At 37.0% G+C, this 27,657-nt stretch overlaps 1 protein-coding gene across 1 annotated transcript in view; it reads left to right on the top strand.

Annotated features, from left to right (window-relative positions):
- SNX4 (sorting nexin 4) overlaps positions 1 to 22,023 on the top strand; it is a 64,679-nt gene extending 42,656 nt beyond the window's left edge. Inside the window, exons 9-14 of the mRNA XM_019922918.3 lie at positions 6,808 to 6,873; positions 10,596 to 10,685; positions 14,475 to 14,574; positions 16,558 to 16,703; positions 17,988 to 18,102; positions 20,853 to 22,023. Coding sequence (XP_019778477.1) covers positions 6,808 to 6,873; positions 10,596 to 10,685; positions 14,475 to 14,574; positions 16,558 to 16,703; positions 17,988 to 18,102; positions 20,853 to 20,900 — 565 coding nt within the window. The 3' untranslated portion in view covers positions 20,901 to 22,023. The remainder of the gene's footprint in view (positions 1 to 6,807; positions 6,874 to 10,595; positions 10,686 to 14,474; positions 14,575 to 16,557; positions 16,704 to 17,987; positions 18,103 to 20,852) is intronic.
- Positions 22,024 to 27,657: the final 5,634 nt, after the last annotated feature.

Here is a 27,657-nt window from a genome sequence, read left to right on the forward strand (position 1 = left end):
GGTCCAGTGGTTAGGACTCGCATTTTCACTGCCGGGGCCTGGGGATTAAGATCCTGCAAGCCTCGCGGCGCAGCCAAAAAAAAAAGAGTAATGAAAAAATCCAGAGCTTGAGAGTCACGTAACTGGAAAAAAGTTCAATGTGTTTCTGTTCTTTGGTTTGGAATTTGAGAGGGGAAGAAAATATAAAGCTGATTTCATTAGCTTTGTCTCTTAATTTAAATGTTTTCTATATATATCCAATAACTTTGTAAAATTATGCCTTTTTGCTAAATGAGAGATTGAAGTGAGAGAATGGATTAAGAAAATGATTGAGCTATGAGTAGAAAAAGACTGTCAAAGAGGGAAGGAAAGGTGACAAGACTTAAACTTACTTGTAAGTAAGAAATTAGCAGGAATTAGATGCACAGAGAAGAAAAAGGGAAGATTTTTGTAATATGTTCATGTTGCATGTTGCTGGGTTTTTTTGTTTTTTAAAGTATGGGAGTTCATTTTTTGCTCTTCTTGAGTTCCTAGGCTTTTTGCAGCTTCCTCCTGGATATAGCACCTGATTCAATTTAGGACAGGCCAAAGGGTCATTCCATGTAGGTGCTTATAGGACTTGTCTATATGTTCACTAGTTTCAGGAACTTTTAAGATCTGCCTGTCAAGAATTGGACCAAACACTGTTGACTTGAAACAAATAGACTGCCAGATATTTCTCCAGCAAAGATTAGCAGAGAATTGCAGTTCCAGGCTGCAACAATGGCAAGGCTCATGCAAGTTCCCACAGGGCAGGGGAAGGAGAAGGCTTTCATAGAGAGGAAAAGGAAGTTGGGAGGGCTAAACAAAGAGTCTCCGTGGCTTTTCATTGGCTGAGACCTGGCCAGGAAAGAAGAGGAATCTTTCTTCTTCTTGGGCTCTGCTGTGGACACAGGGCATGAGAGCTCCCCCTTTTGGTCTTCCAACTCTATTTAATTGAGGTTTCTGTTTATTTTTTACAATACACAGGCAGGATTCACTCTGCAAAAGACTTAGAAAAAAGAGAGTTTTAAGTGCCAGTAACTAAAGTTTTTGAAGCGAATGAAAGCTGTCAGGAGCTAATAGCCTAAAATGTTATATTCTGTTAATTGAACATTTTAAAATACTCATCTTAATTCATAGATTGTGAATCCATATAGAAGCAACCAAGGAAAAACATCTTTCCCAGATTCAGATGGTATAATTCCCTTCAAGGAATTCCAGGAAACTGCAAAAGAAAATTTTTTTAGTCATGTGTAAACATGATCAGGGATATGCAAACCTTGTCATATACCTCAGAGCTCAAAGACGCACAGGATGTATTTTGTTGAAGGATTCTATAATTTATTTTTTATTTTTTGGTCATGTGGTTGATGAGTGGCGGTGAAGAGCTCTTTTTTTTTTCTTCTGGCCGTAACATGCAGCTTGTGGGATCTTAGTTCCATGACCAGGGACTGAACCCGTGTACCCTGCAGTAGAAGCGCAGAACCCTAACCACTAGACCACCAGGGAATTCCCTAAAGAGCTCATTTGATGAAGAAAGCCAAAAAAAGGAAGTGAAGGTTGGGATTAGTAGGTAGAACACTCTGATGGCAGTTGATTCTAATCTCAGCTCTGCCTCTCATTGGATGCCTGACTTTTGAGTAAACCACGTTACATCTCTGAGCCCGATTTTAAATATCTGTTCAATTGTGGGGTTAAATGGGGAGAGTGGTTTCCAAACCCTTTTTTAGCATGGAACTTTGTTTAAATGCAATGATATACGGAAGTATAAACAAAGAAAACTTATTACTACAGACTTGCTTGGGGCTGGAGACTTTGCCTCCCTTGCCTCTATCCCTGATGAACACCAGATTGGGCAGCTAAATTTAGTTCTGTACCTCTATTTTTGTTGTAATAATATTTTTATTCCTTTCCAGAGTCTTGACCCTTGGGCATTCTTGGAGTTCTTTCCTTTCTTTCTTAATGGAACTGTAAAATACTAGAGCAGGAGGGACCTTTGTGGTTTTATAGTTCAGATTCCTTAAGCTAGGAGATAAGGATGGACTTCAGATTCTCTGAAGTCTCTGAAATTACTTAAAGTTATTATGAAATATTGGCTATATTCCCTGTGCTGTACAATGTATCCTTATAGCTTGTTTATTTTACACATAATAGTTTGTACCTCTTAATTTCTTGCCCCTCCCTCCTTCCCTCTTCCCACTGGTAACCACTTATTCGTTCTCTATATCTGTGAGTCTGTTTCTTTTTATTATATTCACTAGTTTGTTTTTTTTTAGATTCCATGTATAAGTGATAACATACAGTTCTCTGTCTGATTTATTTCACTAAGCATAATACTTTCCAAGTCCATCCATGTTGTTGCAGATGGCAAAATTTCTTTTTTGTGGCTAATATTCCATTGTGTGTGTGTGTGTGTGTGTGTGTGTGTGTGTGTGTGTGTATCTGTATATACATGCACATATATATACCACACTTCTTTATCCATTCGCCTGTTGACGTCTGTTAGGTTTCTTCCATATCTTGGAAATTGTAAATAATGCTGCTGTGAACATTGGGGTGCATGTATCTTTTCGAGTCAGTGTTTTCATTTTCTTCATATTTATAACCCAGGAGTGGAATTGTTAGAGCAGGCAGTTAGCCAGATATGAGCAGAGAAGAGAGGCATGGGTCATATGACTGGAAACCATACATCTTGCAATGACAGGGTCCTAGAGGCAAAGAACGGTGGGAACCTCTTATGTCTGAATGTAACTTTTTGCTCATTATACCCTCATTACAATAGAATTAACATTGCAGCCAGAGCAGTACCCATCTTGCACCTGACACCATGGCAGATCCGAGAAGACCAAGGACAAAAACAGCCCCTCCTCTCAGAAGGGTGGAACTTGGATGAAAGCCAGGAAGTTACCCCAAAGTCCCTCCCTCCTTGATGAATATTCCACCCGTTTTCACACCCCATATAACCAGCTTGCCAAAAGGAGCTCGGGGCAGCTGCTCTTCTGAGCTTGCCAGCTCTCCCTCCTGAGAGTATACTGTTGCTCAGTGAATCTTCACTTCGCTTACTTGGCCTCTGTGTCTCGTCTCTGAATTATTTCTGTGACAAAACAAGAACCTACCCTCCGGCAACAGAATTGCTGGATCATATGGTAGTTTTGTTTTTAGTTTTTTGAGGGCTCTCCATATTGTTTTCTACGGTGGCTGCACCAGTTTACATTCCCACCAACAAGTGTACAAGGTTTCCCTTTCTCCACGTCCTTGCCAACATTGGGTGTTTGTGCTCTTTTTGATGGTAGCCATTCTGACAGGTGTGAGGTGGTATCTCATTGTGGGTTTTTTTTTTTAATAATCTTTTTTAAAAAAATAAGTTTATTTATTTATTTTTGGCTGTGTTGGGTCTTCGTTGCTGCGCGCGGCTTTCTCTAGTTGTGGTGAGCGGGGGCTACTCTTTGTTGCGGTGCGCAGGCTTCTCATTGTAGTGGCTTCTCTTGTTGCGGAGCACAGGCTCTAGGCACGCGGGCTTCAGTAGTTGTGGCACACGGGCTTAGTTGCTCCACGGCATGTGGGACCAGGGCTCGAACCTGTGTCCCCTGCATTGGCAGGTAGATTCTTAACCACTGTACCACCAGGGAAGTCCCTCGTTGTGGTTTTGATTTGCATACTGAGCATCTGTATGTCTTTGGAAAAATGTCTATTCAGGTCTTCAGTCCATTTTTTAATTGAGTTCGGGTTTTTTGATATTGAGTTGTATGAACTATTTATGTATTTTGGGTATTATCAGTCATATCATTTGCAGCTGTTTTCTCCCATTGCATGGGCTGTCTTTTCATTTTGCTGATGGTTTCCTTTGCTGTGCAAAAGCTTTTAAGTTGAATTAGATCTCATTTGTTTATTTTTGCTTTTGTTTCCATTGCTTTAGGAGACGGATCCAAAAAAATATTGCTACCATTTATTTCAGTGCTCTGCCTATATTTTCTTCTAGAAGTTTTATGATTTCCTGTCTTACATTTAGGTCTTTAATCCATGAAGTCTCTGAAATTACATGCAAAATTTTGTTTGTGATTTTCCCTCCTTAGTGGAAAAGGTCCATAGTCTTCATCAGATGCTACAAAAGATATATTACCCTCTTTGAGCTGGTTCATCTGTGACAGTTATCCACCCATTAAGTACTTTATGATAGCAGTAATGCCTCTTATAAAGTTGATGTTAAATCCTGGTATACTTTTTATTTTATTTATTTTATTTTCTGGCTGTGTTGGGTCTTTGTTGCTGCGCACGGGCTTTTCTCTAGTTCCGGTGAGAAGGGGCTACTCTTCATTGTGGTGTGCAGGCTTCTCATTGCTGTGGCTTCTCTTGTTGCGGAGCATGGGCTCTAGGCATGCAGGCTTCAGTAGTTGGAGGTATGCAGGCCCTAGAGCATGCGGGCTTCAGTAGTTGTGGCGCATGGTCTCAGTAGTTGTGGCTTGCAGGCTTTAGGGCACGCGGGCTTCAGTAGTTGTGGCATGCGGGCTCTAGAGCTCAGGCTCAGTAGTTGTGGCGCACGGGCTTAGTTGCTCTGCAGTCTGTGGAATCTTCCTGGATCAGGGATTGAATCCATGTCCCCTGCATTGGCAGGAGGGTTATTAACCACTGCGCCACCAGGGAAGTCCCTCCTTCTATACTTTAATAGTTCCTTGTTAATGGATCCCTCCTCTCCCTCCTCACCCTCCTCTCTCTCCTCTCCCTCCTCTCCCTCCTCTCCCTTCTCACCCTCCTCTCCCTCCTCTCCCTCCTCTCCCTCCTCTCCCTCCTCTCCCTCCTCACCCTCCTCTCTCTCCTCTCCCTCCTCTCCCTCCCTAAACTGGTTAACATTTTCTAGTTCCAATCCTCGGCATATACCTGGACCCCAGTTAGAACCTTTTGTTTAGCAGATGCTTCTTAAATTGTAGTAGGCATACAAGTCACCTGGAGAACTGTTAAAATGAATATTCTGAGTCAGTAGATCTGGAATGAGTCCTGCAAGTATGCATTTCCAACAAGTTCCAGGTGTGATGCTGTTCATAGACCACAGTTTGAGTAGTCAAGGGCTAGACTATGTATATCTTGAGGGGAGAGGTCTTGTGCCTAGTAGTAGTGGCTGATACATAGAACCCAGTACATGTTTCCCTCCTCACATTTATTCATTTATCGGCTCATTCTTTCATTTTACCTACAACCTATAAATGCCAAGTATTTATCAGGCACTAAATGACTTAATAGGAGTAAATAGATGATTAAGTGTAAGTCTTACCTTTCTTGAACTAGTTTTTAGTCTTGTTTGGTAAACAAAAGAATTAAATTTGGTTATATTGACCTTGAGTTGGTAGCACATTAAAAGGTGCTCATAGATTAGATGGATGAAGTACCTGTGGAACATCCAATAGATAGTTGATCTGGACTGTCCATTAATTCTGTTGACGTGACCTATAGCTGCGTTAACTGTGATTGCTACATTACAGATTTGGCTAGTTATGCCTGTAATCTGCCAAAACCCCTAGACTTTGTTTTTCATGTGAAGAGCTGGGCTTTAGGTATGTTGAATTTGAAGTGACAGAGGTATATAAAAGCAGAATTGTCTTGTAGGCATTGAAGTGTGGCTTTAGATAATATAGCTAGAGATGTTAAAAATTCATTTTATAAACAGCAAAGCACTAAAAACAGGTTAACTGTTGCTATTACTATTTTGAGGGTAAACATATGAGTAAAAATTGTCGGAAGGAGATATCTTTATTTATGTTTGTTTTCCTTCCTTGACAGTTTTAAAAACCATGTACGGTTTTACCCTTCTAGTATTATAAGCGTATAATCTGATATTTCAAGAACAGTGTATAAAAACTACAGATTAACAGAATCATAGTGTTTTAATTTTTTCCCTTTCATGATATATGCAATTGAAGGTGTTTATTATACATAGCAGAAAAATTGGAAACAATCTTGAATGGTCAGGAAAATGTTAAAAAATTATGAGTTGCCATCTGAAATAATGCTGAGAACAAGTTATTTTAATAATGTGGGGAAATACTATTAATAGAAAAAGCATAATACAAAATTGCATATACTGCATGATCTCAGCCATATTAAAATGAGCAAATAAAAAGAACTAGAAGGAAATATATCAAATTATGTCATCTCTTAGTATTTAGGATTATAGATTTATTTCCCCCTTTATTATAATATACATATGTATCTTCCATAAAAAGGAATTTTTATTTCAAGAATTTTCACTGAAATGACAACAAAATGATCTGTGGTTTTAAGTAGACTGTCATGCAACTTTAGTGCAAGTTATCAAAGTTTTATGGTACACCTACTATTTCTGTACAGTTGTCTTTTTCTGTTACCTATTAAGATAGTGACATGTAATCATGTGTGTTTATCAGACTCATCCATGTAGTAATTAAAAATATGCACGTCTCAGCTCTGTCCCTGAGATTCTAATTAAGTAGATCAAGAGCAGGGTAAGCATTCATAGTTTCTAAAAGCGCCACAGTTGATTTAAATAGGCACCCTAGCTGAGAAAGTTGTCTGTAAGCAGAAACTGTTTTGTATGATACTTTCTTTGCACTTAACAGCAGCAGATACAAACTTTTGAACTAATATTTTAAAGCCTTCACTTGCATTTAGTTGTTAAACTTCGGGGAAAGGAGCATATTTGAGTCACAGAAAATAAATCCAAAATAGATACTATACATTGTTTAAAAGCTAGCTAGAAAACAACCTTGTAAAAGAGTCCATTTAATAATATTCCATATCTAATTCATGATGTTTTTGTTTTTATCTTTTTCTTCTTAGTGAGTGGAGTGCCATAGAAAAAGAAATGGGTGATGGACTGCAGAGTGCTGGTCATCATATGGATGTGTAAGTACCCAGAGAATTTAAGGTAGAACCTGAGGTGACATTAGTGGTGAAGTGTTAGTGATTCTTCTGTTCTTCTGTTTTTATAAAGTTTGCTGGCATTTATATTGTACTCTCTGTATATAGATTTGACTTAAAGAAGTTTATCTCAGGAATGCAAGATTAATTTAACATTCAAAAATCTTTCCGTTCAATTCACATATTAGCAGAGTAAAGAAGAAAACCCATGTGTTCATTTCAGTACATGTAGAAAAAGCATATCAACATCTATTCACAGTAAAAATTTTCATCAAACTGGGAATATAAAGAATTTCCTCAGTCTAAAACTTACAGGTAATACTGTACTTAATAGTGAAATATTGGTGTTTTCTCCTAAAATCAGGAACAAGGTGAGGTTGTCTGCTTCCACCACAACTAGTAAAAATGGTAGTAGAGGTCCTGGTCAGTGCAGTAAGACAAGAAAATCAAATAAGGGGCATACATCCTAGAAAGGAAGAAGTAAAACTCTCTTTATTTGCAGTTAACAGGATCTTTTATGTAGAAAATCATAAAGAATCAACCAAAAATATTATGGAATAGCTGAATTTAATGAGAATGCATGATATGCAATGAATATATAAAAAAAGTTGTTTTTACATACTAGTAACAATTGGAAAATAAAAACTTAAAAATGCCATTTATGATAGCATCAAAACAGAATACTTACAGATTAATTTAATGAAATATGTGAAAGACCTCTACACTGAAAACTTTATATATAAACATCGCTGAGAGAAAGTAAAGACCTAAATAAATGGCGAGACTAAACCATGTTCATAGATTGATTGGAAGACTCAGTAGTGTTAATATGACCATTCTTCCTAAATCACAGTCCCAATCAAAACTCCAGTGACTTTTTAATAGAAATTGATAAGCTGATTCTAAAATTTATATGTAAATTCAAAGAACGTAGAATAGCCAAAACAGTCTTGAAAAAGGACAAGCCTGGAATATATTACCTGATTTCAAGACTTAGTATACAGCTATAGTTACCAGGAGGTATTGAGATAAAGAGATCAGTGGAATAGGATGGAGTCCAGAAATAGATCCACATTTACATAGTTCATTTCAAGAAATGGTTCTGGAATAACTGGATATCTTCATGGAAAAAAATGAACCTTGAGCTATATCTCACACCTTATGTAAAAACTAATTCAATTTGGATAATACACATAAGTGTAAAAGCTAAAATTGCAGGTTTTAGTAGAAAACATAGGAGAATATTGTTGCAACCTTCGAGTAAGCAAAGATTTTTTAAAGCGGATATGAAAAGAAAAAAATATTTTTAAAATGATAAATTGTTCTTCATCAAAATTAAAAATTTTTCTTGTCAAAAGACACCATTGGAAGTGGAAGGAATGTGGGAGTACAGTTTCAGTTGGGGAAGATAAAAAGTTCTGGAGATGAATGGTGGTAATGGTTGCACAACCATATGAATGTACTTACTGCCGCTGAACTGTACATCAATAAATTGTTAAAAAGGTGAATTTTACATTATATTTTACCACAAACACACACAAATGCACCATTAAGATAATGAAGAGGCAAGCCACACACTGGGAGTAAACATTTCCAACCATAATATATAAAGAACTCCTATAACTGAATAATAAAAAGACAAAAATATATTTATTTTATCTAAGTATTATTTTTGGGGGGGCTGTTATATAAGCTGACCGGCTGCTTTTCAACCATTTTGTTAAGTCTTCCTGCATTCTGTTGACTGGATATTTTTAGTATTTGCAAGAATTTGGGATTATCATTATTATTTAAAATGTTAAATAAAATTAATTTTAGTAATGATATCTAAAAAATCTTTACCATTTACCCTTTTCTACCCAAAGATGTGCTGCTTATCCCTACACTATGTTTCCTATCTTCAAGCCACCAGCTACCTATCTTCTTTTTTGTTTTCTTAACATTAACTTTTCCAGAATTGTAGATTTATGAACTAAATGCAGTTTTTCCTACTGTTAACAATGATTCTCAAGATGTCTTTCAGTCACAGAGGGGAAATTCCACACTCTAACAAATGTAAATTTATATTTACAGAATACATATTTTGCCTACTTTTATAAATACTGTAAACACATCACTTTTCAGTGAGCATTAAGGTAGATTTTTGTTTGTTTTTAGAATTCAGTAAACTTGTTTACTTGTCTACAGGAAGTGGACTTGGAGACATAAAATATATTTTTCTTTTATGCCCATGCTAGGGAATCAGAATTAATTTGAAAAAAGGATGCTTCTTATACCATACAGAAGTAGGAAATGACATAGCCCATGTCCTTAGAGAATTTATAATGTGATCAGAGAAAACCAACACAAGAGACATTTCTTTGATAAAATTTAAGTCCTCAATTTTTGATAAGAGATCAGAAGTAGAGTGATGACTAGGACTAAAGAAGTCTGGGAAGATTTCTAGAGGTGTTGAGATACGTATGGTAGGATTTGGAGAAGTAGTGTGGAAAGCCATCACATTTCTGTGCAACGAAAGGCTCAAGGCCAGGAACAAGAGTGGCACGACCGTGAAGGGCTTGTCCAGATCAAAGCAGAGGTTGCTATTGAGAATTAGAATAAAATAAGGCTTCTAAAATTTTCTGTAATCTTTATTTGCTCGACTTTTCCTTTTGTAGCTTTTTGGCATTACTGTATGTAGTTGCTACCAGGAACACTAATGTACCAATTATACTAAACTCTTACTCTTTCTACAGTTTTTGTAGCCCTTTTTGTAATATATTTGAACAAAAGATATTGCAGTGCTTCTTAAGCTACCTTAAGAAGGACCGTTTTTTGTTTGCTTTGTTTTTCTATTTCTAAGACCTTGCTGATCAGAACATTTAGGTAAATAAAATAAAATTGTCATGGTAGTTAAAGATTGCTGTAGGGGGGAGGGATAAATTAGGAGTGTGGGATTAACAGATACAAACTACTGTACATAAAATAGGTAAGCAACAAGGGTTTACTGTATAGCACAGGGAACTATATTGAGTATCTTATAATAACCTATAATGGAAAATCTGAAAGAAATATATATATATAACTGAATCACTTTGCTGTACACCTGAAACTAACATAATATTGTAAATCAAATGTACTTCAATTTTAAAAAGTTGTTAAATGTTTCTAAATGCTTATTCTCACTTTCTGTACTTGCTTTTGTCACTCATGGGTAGCAAATGGTCTGTGGACCACGCTTTGAATAGCCCTTCTTTAGAACTTCAGTACTTTGTGTCCTGATAAAGGTTACTCTATGCAATGTTTTTTATTTATTTATTAAAAAATTTTTTTACATCACAATTTTTTTTATTCAAACAGAAAGTCAAAAAAATTATAATCATCCTCATCAGTTCACTCAGTCCCATGTAATTAATTTTTTTATCTTGATCTTTTGTTAGCAATTTTATGAATTCATCAGTTTTCCATTAGAGTTCTGAAAATGCTTATTCATTCAGTTCAGCAGTATAGTCAGTTACCAGAAACCTGTACTTGTCAGTCTTTTCCATGAATTCCTTGAAGATGAAACCCTTTTTGCAAAAGCATCAGAATACACCCAGAACTATCTGTAAATGACAAAAGACTTAAAAGTGACCACAGTTAAAGATTTGATGAAAGTTCATAATAATGCAGTTGACAAGGAAATTTAGTTATTTCTGAGATATACATTTGCAATGTTTTTTAAATAGGTATGCGTCTTCTATTGATGATATTTTAGAAGATGAAGAACATTATGCAGATCAGTTAAAGGAGTATCTTTTTTATGCAGAAGCACTGAGGTAAGTATAATACATGTTCCAGATGCAGCCCTGTGGCTGGTCACCACTCATATACTACTCTAAAATAAAGATTTTTAAATGAGTTAATTCCCCCAGTTATTGAATGAGGTCTCATTGTATTCCTGTGTGTTACAGAGTGCTAGACATAGCTGAGATGAGCCCTCTGCTTGAAGCATTATGTTGATAAAACCTGTTAGTCTCAGACTTCAGGTCTGTCTGTATGTTGTTCTCCTTTTTCCAGTTTGAAGATTGGAAGCAAAGTACAGATTGAGAGTGTGTAGCATAATCTGTCGCTAGGTTGTATATTACCATTTAAATTCTGTAATTTTTTCCATACCTGCATATTTTATCTCCTTAGTAAGGTTGTAAAACTTCTTAATGTCAGGACTTTGTCTTCTCTTTTTATAGTATCTTCTACAGAGCCAAACAATTCTCTGGGAGATAGTCCAGTTTAGAAAAATGAATTGTTTTCCTATCACTTTTTAGGGGGCCAAATTATTATTATTTTAAAATTTGATTACAACCGATTTTGTTGGCATTAAATTTTAAATTTGAATGGATATAAACCAAAAACCAGAAATTAAGTTTGGTAAAAATGGGAATAGGAGTTTTCCGGTAATTACAGATTAGAAGGCAGAAATCAATTTAGAGGAACATAGACAAACCCCATGTTTACAATGATTGTGCCACAGATTTAAACTGCAGTAGTGCATTAGTAAACTGTTCACACTGAGATCTTCACCTTGAGATTCGACAGCTGTTTCTTGAAAAAATATCTCAGTACCTTCTGCAAATAAATTGGCCTTTCATGTGCCTTAGCACACTTAAAATTTCTCCATTGTATATATACAGAACACCTACCATTTGGGCAGGGCAAAATGCATACTTTCATAACAAAACTATAATGTACCTCTCAAGTATGAACAATATACACGTAATACATGGTATACAGTATTTACAAAATATAAAATATAATACAAGCTGTTTGTAATTTTTTAAACTCATCTTTTGCCCTTGTATATTGCAACAAGGTAATTTTCCATTTCTGTACCACTGCTTTTCAAGAGTCCAGGGATTTTGGAAAAGCTATGTTTTACATACGTACTGGAATCTGAGATGTAAGTTTGAACTTTTAGGAGAGTTTTAAAGTGTACTGCCATCAACTCCCTATTTTGGTTGGAATTTTCAATGGTGCTTCCCATCCAGTGACTAGGAGGCTTTGGAAGAACACTAGGAGAAAGTGGATCACTAAACTTTACCCCAGCATAATTCTCCTTTTGGCTCACTTCAGTTAGAAATGATGATTTCTTCAAATGCTTATTTTTAATATTCTCAGTATTTTTAAAAGGCTTTTTTTTCCCCTGCTTCTGAATTATATCAGCTGAAACAGAATCCTGCCAAAAGTTATTTTCATTTCTTTTTGCAGAGGTGATCTTGGTTAGTGGTAAGTTACATTTGCTTTTCTGTCTGTTTATCTTTGGTTGTTCACACAAGTGTATACCATGAACAAGCTGGCTGTGGGGAATGGCAGTTTTCTCCGATTTTCCCTTCTTTGATTTTAAAAGTACTTTCTGTCATCTTGTCCAGTTATACATATAATACATAGAAGAAAATGGTTTCTGCCTGCCCCCTACTTTCTGTTTTAACAACTGCTTCAAGAACTTTACTGCCTTAATTCCAGTCACTTTCCTAGCTCAAGTGATCCTTATAGGAAGCCATGAGGAGATGGAAAGACAAGGTAATCTATTAGATCACTGCCCTTTCAACACTTGTAATATGGTAGGGAAGCAGGACACAAATAGAAAGCCAGAGCACAAGGTAACATAATCCATGTCAAAAAGGGTAACTGCCAACAGAGCTCCCTGGTTTTAATAAAGTTCTAGAAAATAAAGGAACCTTACTAGGAAACAAGTACAAAAGCTCGCTTTTACATTATCACTAATATTACAGGAGAGCCATGGAATTGAAAGGAATCTATACAAAATTTAAGTAATCATGGTGGACAAATTTAATTTTTTGCAAGGCACAGCTAGATAAGCTGCAAATCTCTCAAACAGTATTCTTTCAACAAATGTCAGTAACTTATTTTCACTAGTATTATGAAGGTTTTTGAAATTAAAGTCAAAATGTTTTATTTTGATATAAAGGTTACTTTAAGTAATATAGCGACTTAGTACGGTTTAAGTTTTAATCAGTTTTATCCTAGTCCAGTAGCAACTGGGCAGCATATCATCAATTCAATTGGTAACTTTTCTTTCGAAAACTTCATCATTCTGGACACAAGTAATAAAACTACCTTCCATTAAGAAAGCCTGGCACAGTATACAGTGGGAATAGTTAAACAGTAAATGCCGTTCATCTGATAGACTAGCACAGAGAAGTTATCGCTTCAAAGAGGCAACAGCTCTGCTGTCGCTCCTGCCAACTTTCGAAGTTGAAAAGTACAGCTAAGTAGGTTGGCCCGGCGAGGAGCAGTGCCCCAGTTGGACTGGCGCCCCACACCGGGCACCTCATAACTCAGTAAAAAGCCAACTGGAAGTGGGCGGCTGCCAGCCCATGGCAAACCCCACACCAGACAGCGAGAGACCGTATGCATGTCCTGACGAGTCTTGGCACTACCAACGGTCCCCTATCACTTTTAAAATCAGCCTAAGAATTCTGTTAATAAAACAGAGGAGCAATATTCCTTTAGTTGTTCAGTAGCTGGTATGAAAACATCACATTGTTAGCCTTTTTCCTTCTAGAGTTTTGAGTAGTAAGAAGTTACACTAAGGACTTCCCTGGTGGCGCAGTGGTTAAGAATCCGCCTGGCAATGCAGGGGACATGGGTTCAAGCCCTGGTCCGGGAAGATCCCACATGCCACAGAGCAACTAAGCCCACGTGCCACAACTACTGAAGCCCATGCACCGCAACGAAGAGTAGTCCCCACTCACCGCAACTAGAGAAAGCCTGCACGCAGCAATGAAGACCCAGCGCAGCCAAAAATAAATAATAAATAAAATAAATAAATAATTAAATAAAAAAAGAAGACGTTACCACAAGGTGTTTTCAAGTTACAGACCAAAAGAAAGTTGCTGAACACAGTGGAATTCTCTGCAGCTCTTAAGTTATAGAAAAGATTAATGTGTATTGATACAGAAACATATGTGTCTTTGGTATATAAATAGTTGAGACAGAAAAGATGTAGAATTACTGGGGGTGGGTGGATATGTGTATTTGTAAATGCCTAGGTAAAGTCTGGAACGATATATACTATCTATTAACATAAATTATGTCTGGATAGTGGAACTGGGGAAAAGAGAGCGTTCTTGAAACTTATTTTGTGCATTCCTGTATTAGAATCCTTTTTTTTCTTTTCAGTGAGCATGGATTACTTTTAGGAAAATAAAAACTAATAGAGGTTTCTAAATAAAAAGAAGAAAGCTTTGAGATAATGTCTTTTTAAACAATACTCAGTTGTAATGTGAGATTATAGCATTAGTTCCTATGTTATACAAAAGCTTTTTTTAAATGTATGTGATAATGGTATGTTTATTGAAAAAAATGTTGCAAGTATCTGGAAAACAACCTTTTTTGTTTTAAGTATATATAAAGTTTTTATGTTTAGGTTCTGCTAGATTAAATTTTTAATGTTGGGCTACTACATTTTAAACTTGAAAATTCTGTATATAAAAGTTCCGACTGTAGTAAGACGTGAATGCCTCCCCTTAACCCTTGAAAAAAAATTTTTTAACATATTAATGGAGAAGCCACAAAAATTAAATGGCAGCACTTTCTTTCATCCCTAGGGCTGTGTGCAGGAAACATGAACTTATGCAGTATGATTTGGAGATGGCTGCTCAGGACTTAGCCTCCAAGAAGCAGCAGTGTGAGGAACTGGCAACTGGGGTGAGTGATTTTCCATTTAGGTCTCTGGTATTATTACAGCAAACCTTAAGTGGAATGGGCTGCAGGATGCCCGTAGCTTTTACAGGGAAATAATTTGTGGGCAACTTTATAATTCTTTTGTTTGTGATCTTGATATAAAAGGATGTAAGCCATTAAAACACATATTATATAGTGTTGTAAGAAATTTTGCCAACATTGCTGTGTGTAATAAGAACCATCTCTTTTCTGATTAAGTCCAAGTGAAAAAACATTATTCTTTGGGATTGAAATAATAACCTTTTCCAGGTTTAATTTTACCTGGTATATTATAGAAATTTTAGATAACTTTGCCCTTTTAGAATCAGTGCCTCTCTCCTAACAGGGAGCTTTTTGTGTACTTTATTCTTAAATGCTTACAGTGAATACTTGTGAAGAAAATTCCTTATCTTATTATATTGGACTTAGATCATTTTTATAATCAGCTTTCTACTGTCCAGCTATTTCATTGGAATAAGAAAGCCGTCATGGTGAGAGCACACAATCTGGAAGTAAAGAAGCAGTTACAGGGCTTCCCTGGTGGCGCAGTGGTTGAGAGTCTGCCTGCCGATGCAGGGGACATGGGTTCGTGCCCCTGGTCCGGGAAGATCCCACATGCTGCGGAGCGGCCGGGCCTGCGCGGCCGGAGCCTGTGCTCCGCAGCGGGAGAGGCCACAGCGGTGAGGGGCCCACGTACCGCAAAAAAAAAAAGCAGTTACAATGCCACCATTTATGAATCATTTCATAGTTAACAAGTACTTTACTTGTGAAAGTGCTTATGGGCTACTCACATAGAGATATGTGGGAAAAGACCTCTGCAAGAAACAGGTAGACACTGTCTTGATTTATTTTTAAAATCCAGGGGAAATTCCCAGTCCATTTTCAGGGAGCTTGGTTCTCTACTCCTAAATGTGTTTCCCTCAGTAAACTCCGGAGAATAAGGAAATGGTAAAGCAGTGAAGCTTGAGGCTTGGATTTAGGCATCCTGTTTTATTAATAGATACCAAGTTTTAGTGTGAGTTACACAGATTTTAAATAGTTTATTTAGTTTTTTCCACTGTTGCCTGTTGAATTTTATCTATTTTTTATATCACAGAGTAATTAGAAAAAATATGATCACTAACATAAAGAAGTAACTTGCCTAATACGTCACCTAGAAATTTTCCATATGATGAAGAAGCTCAGTTAAAATTTTTCCCTTTTTGATTCTTCCATATTTTCCAGTGTTAGAAATCTTATTAGTAGCCCCCTGGTTGTAAGGCTTGTGGTGTTTTCTGTCCGAGCTAGGGAGGAAATGGCTATTTCCCCATTTTAAAAAAAAAATAATAATTGTGGTAAAATATCCAGAACATAAGATCTTTTTTTTTTTTTTTTTTTTGCGGTACGCGGGCCTCTCACTGTTGTGGCCTCTCCCTGTGCTCCCGGAGCACAGGCTCCGGACGCACAGGCTCAGCAGCCCTGGCTCACGGGCCCAGCCGCACCGCGGCATGTGGGATCCTCCCGGACCGGGGCACGAACCTGTGTCCCCTGCATCGGCAGGCGGACTCTCAACCACTGCGCCACCAGGGAAGCCCCAGAACATAAGATCTTTATCTTAACCATTTTTAATGGTAAAGTTCAGTAGTACATTTACATTGTTGTGTAACCAACCTGCAGAACTGTTTCATCTTGCAAGATTGAAACTCTGTACCTATTAAATATCAACTGTCAGTTTCCCTCTCCACCCAGCCCCTGGCAGTCACCATTCTACTTTCTGTCTCTGTGAATTTCACTACTTTGGATACCTCATATAAGTAGACTCATACAGTATTTGTCTTTTTGTGACTGGCTTATTTCACTTACCACAATGTCCTCAAGGTTCATCCATGTTGTGTAGCATGTGTCAGAATTTCCTTCCTTTTTAAGGCTGAAAAATATTTCAGTGTATGTGTGTTGTTTATCCATTCATCTGTTTCTATTTCATTTTAGACCGTGAGAACATTTTCTTTGAAGGGAATGACTACCAAGCTCTTTGGTCAAGAAACTCCAGAGCAGAGAGAAGCCAGAATAAAGGTGCTAGAAGAACAAATAAATGAAGGAGAACAACAACTTAAGTCTAAAAATCAGGAAGGCAGGTAAAAATGCTGTGGTGTTTTAACATGGCTAGACATGTAGACTCTGTGACAGATTGTTTATAACCATTCCCAGCTTCACCAGTGTCCCTGGATGTAGCCTGTTCTTCTAAAATGCAGTGATTGAGTATTCCTAAGAAATTTGAGTAATCAAAAATCATGTTGCGTAGAAACAGTTGTTTTAGTGTCAGGGAAAGAGGAAGAAGAAAGTATCTAAGCTTCATAATATTATTTTCCTGTACTTTTCATGATTTCTATCCTTTGCACATTCCCTCTGCCCTTTTCTGTCAGTTAAAAGCCTGATCATTCTCCAGTGCCAGGCTTTTGCATTACTTCTCTTGTGAAGCTTTCTCTTATCCTCACAGGCTGTCATAGCACTTGGTTCATGCCACTATTGCATGGCAGTTTTGTATTGGGTGGTTGGTTGTACAGTGTGACTGTCCGTGGCTAAATTACAAACCCTTCAAAGTCAGTGACTATGTCTCTTTCATCTTTATGTCCCAACACCTTGCATAGGGCTTGGAATGTAATTATTCCATAAATATTTTTAGAAATTCAGTTCTCAAAGGTCTGCCATGACTGTTGGGCTCATTTTTCATATTGTTGTTTTCATCTGATAGTTGTTGAGTAGACCAAGGCAGACCAAGAGTGTATCACTGATTTGGAGGTGATTTTCTTAATTTTTAGAACTTCCGGCATCAAGTAAGTCAAACTAAACTCTCACGAGTAGAGTTAAAAAGACAGTGGTTAAGATTCCACACTTCCACTGCAGGGTGTGTGGGTTCGATCCCTGGTCAGGGAAGTTTTGCATTTCAGGCGGTGCAGCCAAAAAAAAAAAAAAAAAAAAAAGACAAATTGCTCTCAGAATTTTAAAAACTCTAGTTGTCATTTAAAGTAAGCACGTGATAAATGTGATACATAATCCATCTTGTTGAAAAGAATGTATGTTTTCCAGTGACCCCAGGAAGGCAACTTCATGTGGCACCTGTTAGCTTATGAGCTGGTTCAGGGAGCCATTTACATCTGTTTTATGGGAATAATTTGAAGCTGGAATTCTTGTGGCAAAATAGAGATTATTAAAATGTAGATGAGTGTATGACTGTATGCTTTTTCTCCCACTGTAATTTTTAGGACGAGAAAAAATAGAACTATCTTATACACGCAATAGCTTTTTCCTCTATATAGACAAAAACCCAACTCAGATGAGAAGTGGTTATTCAAATTTATAATATGTAGTTTACTTAATTTAAATAAGAATAATAATAATGACTATACCTTTTATTTCAGAGAATTTGTCAAAAATGCTTGGGCTGATATTGAACGCTTCAAAGAACAAAAGAACCATGATTTAAAGGAGGCCCTCATAAGCTATGCAGTCATGCAGATCAGTATGTGCAAAAAGGTAGGTTTTGGTTTCAGTGAAGGTACAAGTATATTCAGAAGTGCCTGCACATTTCTTTAAAATCGGTTTCTTATTTGGACCAAAGTATTTATCATTTTTAAGTCCATTCTTCTCCTCTTCCAGAATGTTTCCCAGTTTCTCTACTTAATTTTGAAAGAAGGGTCATAATCAAAATGTCAATTACCGAGTCTCTACTCATCTAAAGTTCCAAATTTGTATGCCCCGTTTATAACTTGTATGTGAAAATATGTACTAACAACAGTACTTTGGTTATACGTCCCAGGGTTACTGCCCTTGGACAGGGCAGTACAGTACCATTCCTAACAGTGATATATACTTCGACTGGAAAATGGTTTCAGCGTTATTTTGGGAAACCGTGGCTGCGTTATGGTTTGTTGTCAGAGTAAACCCTTCACGTAGTTGACATCTCAGTAGAAGGCAAGGACGTTGAAGCTTATTCTGGTTAAAATAAATGTTTTGGCAGTGATGGAGATCTTTCTAAAATGCTGTTGTAAGAACAAAATACAAAATATTCCTTAACCTCTTCTTCATAACCCAGGATCTGCCTGTGCGACCACCAGTCATTCCCGCGCTTTACATTTCTCTAGCACTTCGCAATTTATTGAGCGATTTAACATGCTTTATCTCAGTATATCACATAGTAAGATGGATTCCCATATTTATTAAGACATTCTTAGAGGGCAAAAAATCACACTCATACAAACACTCTTATGCTTTAATTTGTCCAAAGTTTGTATTTTCTGGCTTGGAACCGTCACTTTCTTAGCCCTTTTTACTTGTATGACGAGAAATAGCAGTAGACAACAAAGATGTTTTGAGACAGAAACAACAGACTCACACATTAGTCATTGGGCCAAATTTATAGTTATGCCTCAACGAAATTGTAAGTTACTTCATGTTGTAGATCTTTGGGGTCACTTGAGAAGTTAAAACCATGACTGATCAATCTGCAAATGCTGATGGTTGAATATATTGTAGTTTGGGGTGTTTTTGTCTCTGCTGCTGTCATCCCATCAGCTCCTTCTGCCGCTTCACGTTTACCGTCTTTCTAATCTGCCTTTTTAACTCTTTGGTGGTCTGAAAGATCAGAAAACAAAGGTTTTTAGAGTTGGTTTTGTTTTGTTTTATTCCTATAAAAGATTCATTAATAGGTTCCTGTGATCTCCCATTTGCTTCTTTTCCAAGAATGTAGATTTTGTGTAATGGCTCAAAGGACTTTCCCCCTGCCACTTTGCTTAGGGTGAGCGGGTTGAGGGGTGCTAAAAAGTAATCTCTGGATAAACAAGATATTACTGTAGATATGTGCGGACACACTGTTGGGTATCTGGTGTATCCTAAGATAATAACTAGAGTAAACAAGAGTTTACTCACATGAGATTAGTAAGAGTGTATGTTTACCTTATTTCTTAGGAACAGTATTACAGTGTTTCATGTTTTATTTTCTTGCCTAAGTGGAGTAGATTCTTATATTTGAAAATCTACAGTGCTATTTTCTTTAGAAACTTAAAATCAAGTACGAGAAGTCAAGTCATCTTTTTTTGGTAAATGTGGGTATCTATATATTTCACGTTATTTTATCTTTTTAAATTAAAAAAATTATAAAAATAACATATATGCTCATTATAAAAATTTCAAATAAGCCAGAAGCATATTAAGTAAAAATTCTCCTCCTCCTTCCCCAAATCCCTTTTTGAAAACCCAACACTGTTACATCTTCATGTTTATCTTTTCAGACTCATTTGTACATATACAGTCATTTAGAAAATATACACTTTCCTTTCCCAAAAAACAGGATTGCATTATATGTGCTAGTGTGTAGCTTTTGTTTTTTCATTTGCTGTCTTATGGATGTCTTACTAGGACGGTGCACATGAGATCTATCTTATCCATTCTACCAACGAATACTCCATTAGATACTACTTTATCCAGGCAATCTGGGACATTTTAAAAGATTTTTGTGGGTTTTTTTTTTTTTTTTTTTGTATTCCATCAGGGAGGAAGAAAAGCTAAAAAGATTAATTTTTTTCCTATTGTTTGAAGCCTCAATAAATATTGACAAACTTTAATATTAAAGAAAATATTCTTTCTTCATAAATTAGCAGTTATTGGCAAATATATATCTTGTTTATTGAAAACATACCTTTATTTCTACCACTTTCTAGATTTTACTGTTACATTTTTACGAACATGCACTTTTTCCCAGTTTCAAACATGCATTTTTGTTTAAGCATGTTAGTTATATTATAGCATATTAGTTTTTTGCTAAATTGCCTGCTATAACCATTGAAAGGGAGTTGATAACTTAGTACTTAATTATCAAAATATTGATTATTAGACTAATAAATTAATAATTCATTAATTTATATTTAATTGTTAGACTAATAAATTTTTTCTTTTGTTTCAAATATTACAGAACTTGTTTGGTTTATAAATAGAAATGATATGAATAGAGTAAATGAGTTTTTCAAAAAGAAGTTGTAGGAGTTCTTTCTGTTTTGAAGATAGGCTCAAACAAATGATTCTATTACTTTTTTCAAAAGTATTTGACATTGACTTATATTAGCTATTGCCAGAAGAAGTGTCCTATTTGCTGGACTTGTTAATTATCCCAAAAAGTAAAACTTAGCATACCAGTAAGCCAAATACTTGGGCTTTCAGAATCCTTCCAAAATCACATTTTAAAAGTTTTCTTTTTGTTTTTGTTTTTTTTGATTTGTTTGTTTTTAAAGGGAATTCAGGTTTGGACCAATGCTAAGGAATGCTTTAGCAAGATGTAATCCTGTGAAATGAGTTTCTCTTCAATCAAAGTGCCCCAAAACAGAAGCACAAGTAAATAAAAAAATTTAAGTTGCTACCAGTATACACAAAAATATATAATAAGTTGAGTAAATTCAGCTTTCTTTAATTTGATTGTAGTGTTAATATAGCACAAAAGGGTGTATATTAGTGAAGATTAAATATTATAATTTGAGGTTTTGGGGACTGGTGCTGATTCTAAAAATGTTAATTAGATAAAATATACCAACAAATTGTCAGGCTTCTGAACCAATGACTGAATATCAAGATGTTAGGTAATTTTTAGATGTTCGTTTTAGTGCCCACTGTTTCAGATCTGCTTATGTAGGGAGTTTTTTCCTAAGATTGAATTCTTATCTTTATTTGGTAAGACCCACTAATCTGTTATAGGGGGTTAGTTTTCCTTGCCTTATAGTTGAGCTGTTTGGTTTGACAAACCTCAGCAGAAACTTAGTGTGTAATCTAAGAATTTCTTCCACATTCTTTAATGCCCCCAAACATTGCATACACTAGAAAATGCCTTCAATGTGTGTTTTACCAGAATTTTGATACTAGTCAAAAATTTTACACTGCCAACAAAGAAGACACAACTTCTCAGATATATAGTAAAATACATTGTTGTGATCTAGGAATTGGTATATAGCAAGGTTTCATTGAGTATGTTACATACAAGCATTAAATTCTCAGATAATTCTTAACCTCAGTGATGAGCCTAAATTGATTGACTCTGCTTGGCTCTCTACACATGGCATTTCAGGGTACAAAGTGTAGCATTTCATTGTATAAGATATATGTAGTGAACATATGTGTTAGTATCTTCATTATTAACATCCTTTTTTATTGCTTGGCTGTAATTTTTGTAAAGATAAATTATATTGCTTTTGTGTGTGTGTTTTTGTGGTATATGTTTAGGAGCCAAGCACCCTTGGTATTTTGCTAGCTTTGCAGAACCCTACATGTGTACTCATTATTACTAATTATGTAAAAAAAGATTTCCAGTACTGTTCAGCATTTGACTTTTTTACATGTTTAAAATGTTGCTGAAGTTTTGTGCTCTTTGCCAAACTTATACAATAAATAAATGAAGTATTGTGTTGATTTTCATATGAGTTTTGTTATTTTAACAAAGTGGCCTGTACCTATTAGTATCTGATGCCCTATGGAAAAATAATATATGGCATATTATATTTTGAAGTGTTTAATTGTATAAATTTGTCTTATGCCAAAGTGTTGGGTTTTTTAAAAATAAGATGCTGAAATGATGTATGATTTTAAAAATTCTACCTTTTTTTTTTCAAAAAAAGATAAAATTGTTAGAAGCAAAAGTCATCTTGATAGGTACACATTTCATTCCATTGAATTGTATCATCTCTTGGCTCATGAAATAAAGTAGCTTGACCTTTAAAAATCAAAAGCCTTTTCTTCCAGCCTAACCTTAGACTAAATATAAAATGTATTAGATTTTTTTTCTACTAGCTAACTTAATTTGAAAAGGCCACTGATACCTATGTTTTAAAAGATGATCTTCTCTGAAATATACAAATATTCACTTGGTTGTATGTATATTTAAGTAGGAATATCTTGATGGTTTGATTTTGAAAAAGTTTCATTTGATAGCACAATAATTCCTTAAAAAAGAACTCTTAATGAAATTTTATGATGGAAATCATTTTTAGTACTATTCATAATAAGTATAAAGAAAATCTATATGCATTAACCCTTTTCTGTATTTAAAAACCAGAACTCAAAATGAATTATTTAAAGGGTGAGTTAGATCTCCAAAGATAAATATAAAAAGATAATATAAGCAATAACTAAAGAAAGAAGACTCATTACATAAATGTAAATACTTAGTAACAGAGGAAAATTTCATCTTGACGGTGTACTAGTGATGCAGTTAGTGTGGTCAAAGCATTAAAATTAACTGAAGTTATACCTAGCCTTCATTTACATCCAAAAACTTGATGAATGAGTCACTGGTAATTACAGCATAGCATCCAACAAAGGAACTGGGGGTTCTTAAAATTCAAGCATCTTTAGAATAAACACACACCCAGCTTGGAATGGAATGAAAAACCAAGAGTTATGTAAGAGGAATGCTAGGCTTTTTATAGCCTTATAATCATTTTTTAGATATATATGCTTACTCTCCTCCAGGGTAGAATTTACTGATTCTCCTGAAAATTTTTCCCTAAAAAAATTTAGGAGTTTCTTTCAAGGTTTAGTAACCCTGAAAATTAAAATAACAAAAGGCCAAATCAGAAAAATTGTACTTGCTTCCTAAACTATATAGCTTTAAATATTTATATATTTGAAAGGAAGGAAGGGACTAGGGGGGAAAGGAGCAAATTAAATTCAAAGTAAGGACTTCCCTGGTGGTGCAGTGGTTAAGAATCCACCTGCCAATGCAGGGGACACAGGTTTTGATCCCTGGTCTGGGAAGATCCCACATGCCGCAGAGCAGCTAAGCCCGTGTGCCACAACTACTGGGCCTGCGCTCTACAGCCCACGAGCACAACTACCGAGCTCACACATCACAGCTACTGAAGCCCGAACGCTTAGAACCCATGATTTGCAACGAGAAGCCACTGCAATAAGCCCACACACCTCAACGAAGAGTAGCCCCTGCTCGCCACAGCTAGAGAGCGCCTGTGCACAGCAATGAAGACCCGACGCAGCCAAAATTAAATAAATAAATAAATTCCAAGTAAGTAGAAGAGAGAAATATTAAAAGTAAGAGCAAAAATCAGTGATACTGAAAACAGGTAAATCATAGAGTTAACACAGCCAAAAGTTCGTTCTTTGAGAAGAGTAATAAAGTTAAACCTCTATCAAAACTCAGTGGAAAAAGAAAAAGCACAGATTATCCCTATCAGGAATGCAATTGGGGATGTTATTATAGATCTTACAGTCGTTAAAAGGATAATAATGGACAAATTTTAACCAATAAATTAGATGAAGTCATCAAATTTCTTGAAAAATAATAGCTTTCTAAAACTGATATGAGACAGAAAATGTAAATAGCCTTATATCAAAGAAATTTATTATCAGAAATTTTCCTGCAAAAGAACTTCAGGTCCACATGGCTTTATTGGTGAATTCTATCAAATATTTAAGGAAGAAAAGCTTTAATTCTACATAACTTTTCAGAAAATAGGGAAAAGGGAATACTTTTACCAACTTTTTGAAAAAATGAGAACAAGTATTACTCTAATACCAAAACTGGTGAAAGACATTTCAAGGAAAGAAAGTGACGTATCAATATATATCATGAACATAGATGCAAAAATCATTAAACTATTAGCTAATTGAATCCAGCAATATGTAAAGAGCATAATACCTTATGAGCAAGTAGAGTTTATTGCAGAATGAAAGGTTAGTTTAAAATTAAAAGTCAATAACTATAAGCACCATATTAACAGAATAAAGGAAATACTTCATGATCATTTCAAAACATGTAGACAAAGCATTTGACAAGATTCAACACTGATTCATGATAAAACTCAGGAAACTAGGAATAGAAGGAAACAGTCTGATAAAGGGCATCTGTGGAAAACCTCCAGCCATCATCATACTTAAAGTTGGGAAAGTTAAGTCCATCACTAGACAATTGCCCTCTAGACAATATCTGTCCCCATTTCCCCCTCTCCTCCCACCAATGCTGAAATTCCTCTGCCTTTCTCCCTTCACCTACCTCCCGCCCCTATTGTTCCCTGTGCTCATTTTTCTCAGAATATTTGTTGAACCTTGAAGAAGATGGATCCCTCATTCTTAAAGCTCTAACAGGAAGTATGTTCACTTCCTGGGCACTCCACAAGTCCAAAAGGTTTGGGGAATCTGTTGATTCAGCAAATATTTATAAAATCATACCCAGATGAAGGTGGAACCAGTTGATTCAGTAGCAAAAGTCCAAATGAATAAAACATCCTTTCACACACCTGTGTGATAGAAGCACCATCAGCAGAAGATACGGAGAAATTCCTAAATATTCAGTTGTTAAGGCCTTGATTTCAGAGGATGATAGCTAACATGCATTAAATCCTTATTACTACTACACCTGAAACTGAGGTACAGTGCAGTGATGTGCTTGCCCAAGGTCCCACAGCTTGTAACTAACTAGAGCTGGAGTTTAAATGAACCCAAGTAACATGGCTCTAGAGCGTGTACTTTTCGAGGCTTTTCCCTTTCGGAGGAGCAGAGACCTGGAGGAGACCCTCTGGGACAGACCCGTGAGGATGGGGGAGGGATAGAAAAGGTAACTTTCATCATACTCAAGTTGTAAGACATTTGAAAGGAAAATGTCTTGGGTACTTCTGGGAATGGGAGCAAGAAGGGGAAACCTGAGAGAGGGGCACGCTATGGTGAAATACTAGATTGGTTTTCCAACTTTAATGTGTTTGTGAATCACGTGGGGATTTAGTTAAAACACAGATTCTGATTTGATAGAGTGGAGCCTCAGAGTCTGCATTTCTAACTAGTTCCCAGATACTGTCAGTGCTACTGGTTACACTTTGAGTAGTGAGGTGTTAACGAAATATATATATTTATATAATGTGGAATATTACTAGCTATTAAGCCAGTGGCCTGGCCAAACATCTATTTTGGTACAGTTATTTAGAAAATATACAAAAATTCAGCAGTTATGCAAAAAAAGGGAAGGAAGGGAGGGAATTAGGTAATACCAATTTCTTAGTACAGTTTCAAGTTTGCAAGTTTATATCAAAAGCAAATTTTATGTTAAGCTTTAATGATAAAGATGAGTATATGGATAATTATGCAGAAATTAAGATGGAAATTCAATAATATGGTAATAACAAAAATAGCATTAATGAGGCTTTCATCAAATATTGTAGAAGATTTCCTATTAAATACTACAGTGATTTAGACTGTGCTTTGGGTTTATCTTTGTACCTTCTCAAAATTCCTCTAAAATGGCAGTAAGGAAAAAAATATTTTTTTGAGTACCATTAAGGACAAAGGAAACAAGAGACACTGTGTACAAGAAATGTTCACAAAATTTTGGAAGATAAAAAGATGGAGGAGTATTAATTGAATAAGCAACACGGTGGCAGCTCAAACTTATGTGCCTATAGCTGGGGCTACTAATGAGAAAGCAAATTTGCACAGCAGAATCCAAGAAAGACTCAGGAATTAGAGGAAACAGGTACACTGGTAAGAAGGAGCAAGTGTGGAGTTGGGTGTGGGGAGGGGCTGGTGGAAAGTCTATACCAAGAGCAGTTAGATGCCCGGGTCCTGACCCTTTCTTCACATGCTTAGGAGACCACCGTTGCACATTACCATGAAATTTCAGATGAATAAAAGTCGTCAGGAAAACATTTAATATACAGAAAATTGCCATCAGAACAGCATTAGGCTTCTCAATAGCAAAATTTCTTGGATGCCAGAAGAGAATAGAGTAATCCCTTCAGAATTCTGGAGAAAAATTATTTCCAACTTGACAGCCAAACTGTCAGTCAAGTGTGAGGCAGAACAAAGACTTTTTTGGATATGCAGTCTCAAAAATTTCTCTTCCTATACACTCTGTCTCAAGAAGCTATTGGAGGGGCGGAGTCAAGATGGCAGACTAGGAGGACGCGGAATTTGCCTCTCGGCACAACTAGGGCACCTACCAGGCACCGGCGGGGGACCACAGACACCTAAGGGGACGGGAGGAACCCCCAGCAACTGGGTAGGATGGGCGGGGTGGGGCGGAGTGAGGGGGAGGCGAAGTGGAGGCAGGACAGGACTGGCGCCCCTGAGGGGTGGCTGGGGGAGGGGAAGGGATCCCACGTCCAAAGGGGGAAATTGGGGGACCATTGGGAGGGCAGAGGATCAAAAGGGAGCGTGGCCAGGTTTCCCCTGCCCACTTGGGCCCCCGGGAGTCTGCTGAGATCCCGGGCCTGATCCTCTGCCCACGGGTCCTGAAGGAGTGGGAGGGAGGGATGGGGAGCAAAAGTAAAGGCCGGACCTACGGGACTGGCACCCTGACAGGTGGCTGGGGGAGAGGAGGAGTTCCTACACCCAGCGGGACCCACCCACGGTTAGGGGTCCAGTGGGGATGGGGAGACAGTGGGGGAGGGGTGCGAAGGAATGGAAGGGAACGGGGCCAGTGCCTTCCCTGTCCCCTTAGGCACTGGGGAGCCTGTTGGGCTCCCGGGCCTAATACTCTACCCTTGGAGCCTCCCTCCTGCTGCGCAGAGCCCAAGCTCCACCCCTACACCCGCACCCAGAGCCTTACCTCTACACTCGGAGACCCCCTCGGAGACCCCCTCCAACCATGCTGGCCCAAAACCCCACCCACACACCCTCAGGCAGGGCCCTACGTCCAAACTCCAGAACTCCACACTCCAGAGGCCCTCCTTTGGACGTGCTGCCTAGTGCTGCCTATCTGCTTTGGCGTAGGTCCTAAACAGAGGCCCCGCCCCACACTTAAACATTGCCCCGCCTAAGCCCCCAGCCCCAAGGCCTTTTCCGGCTACTTAGGTCCTGAGCCTAGGCCCCGCCCCATGCTCCAACGTCACCCCCCACCCGCCTAGGTCCCACCCATCATAAACCCCGCCCCTGCCTGTTCCCCCCCACCTAAACTCCATCCCCCATAGCCAAGACTTTTTTTTTTTTCTTTTTTCCTCTTTTAGACTGGGGTTCTGTTTTACCTTGTTGATTCATTGTTGTTGACTCATTTATATTTTTATTTTTTTCTAATCTTTTATTCTAATTTTATTTTATTCTTTATACTTT

This window comes from Tursiops truncatus, chromosome 4 (assembly GCF_011762595.2).
Source record: "Tursiops truncatus isolate mTurTru1 chromosome 4, mTurTru1.mat.Y, whole genome shotgun sequence".
Lineage (NCBI taxonomy): Eukaryota > Metazoa > Chordata > Mammalia > Artiodactyla > Delphinidae > Tursiops > Tursiops truncatus.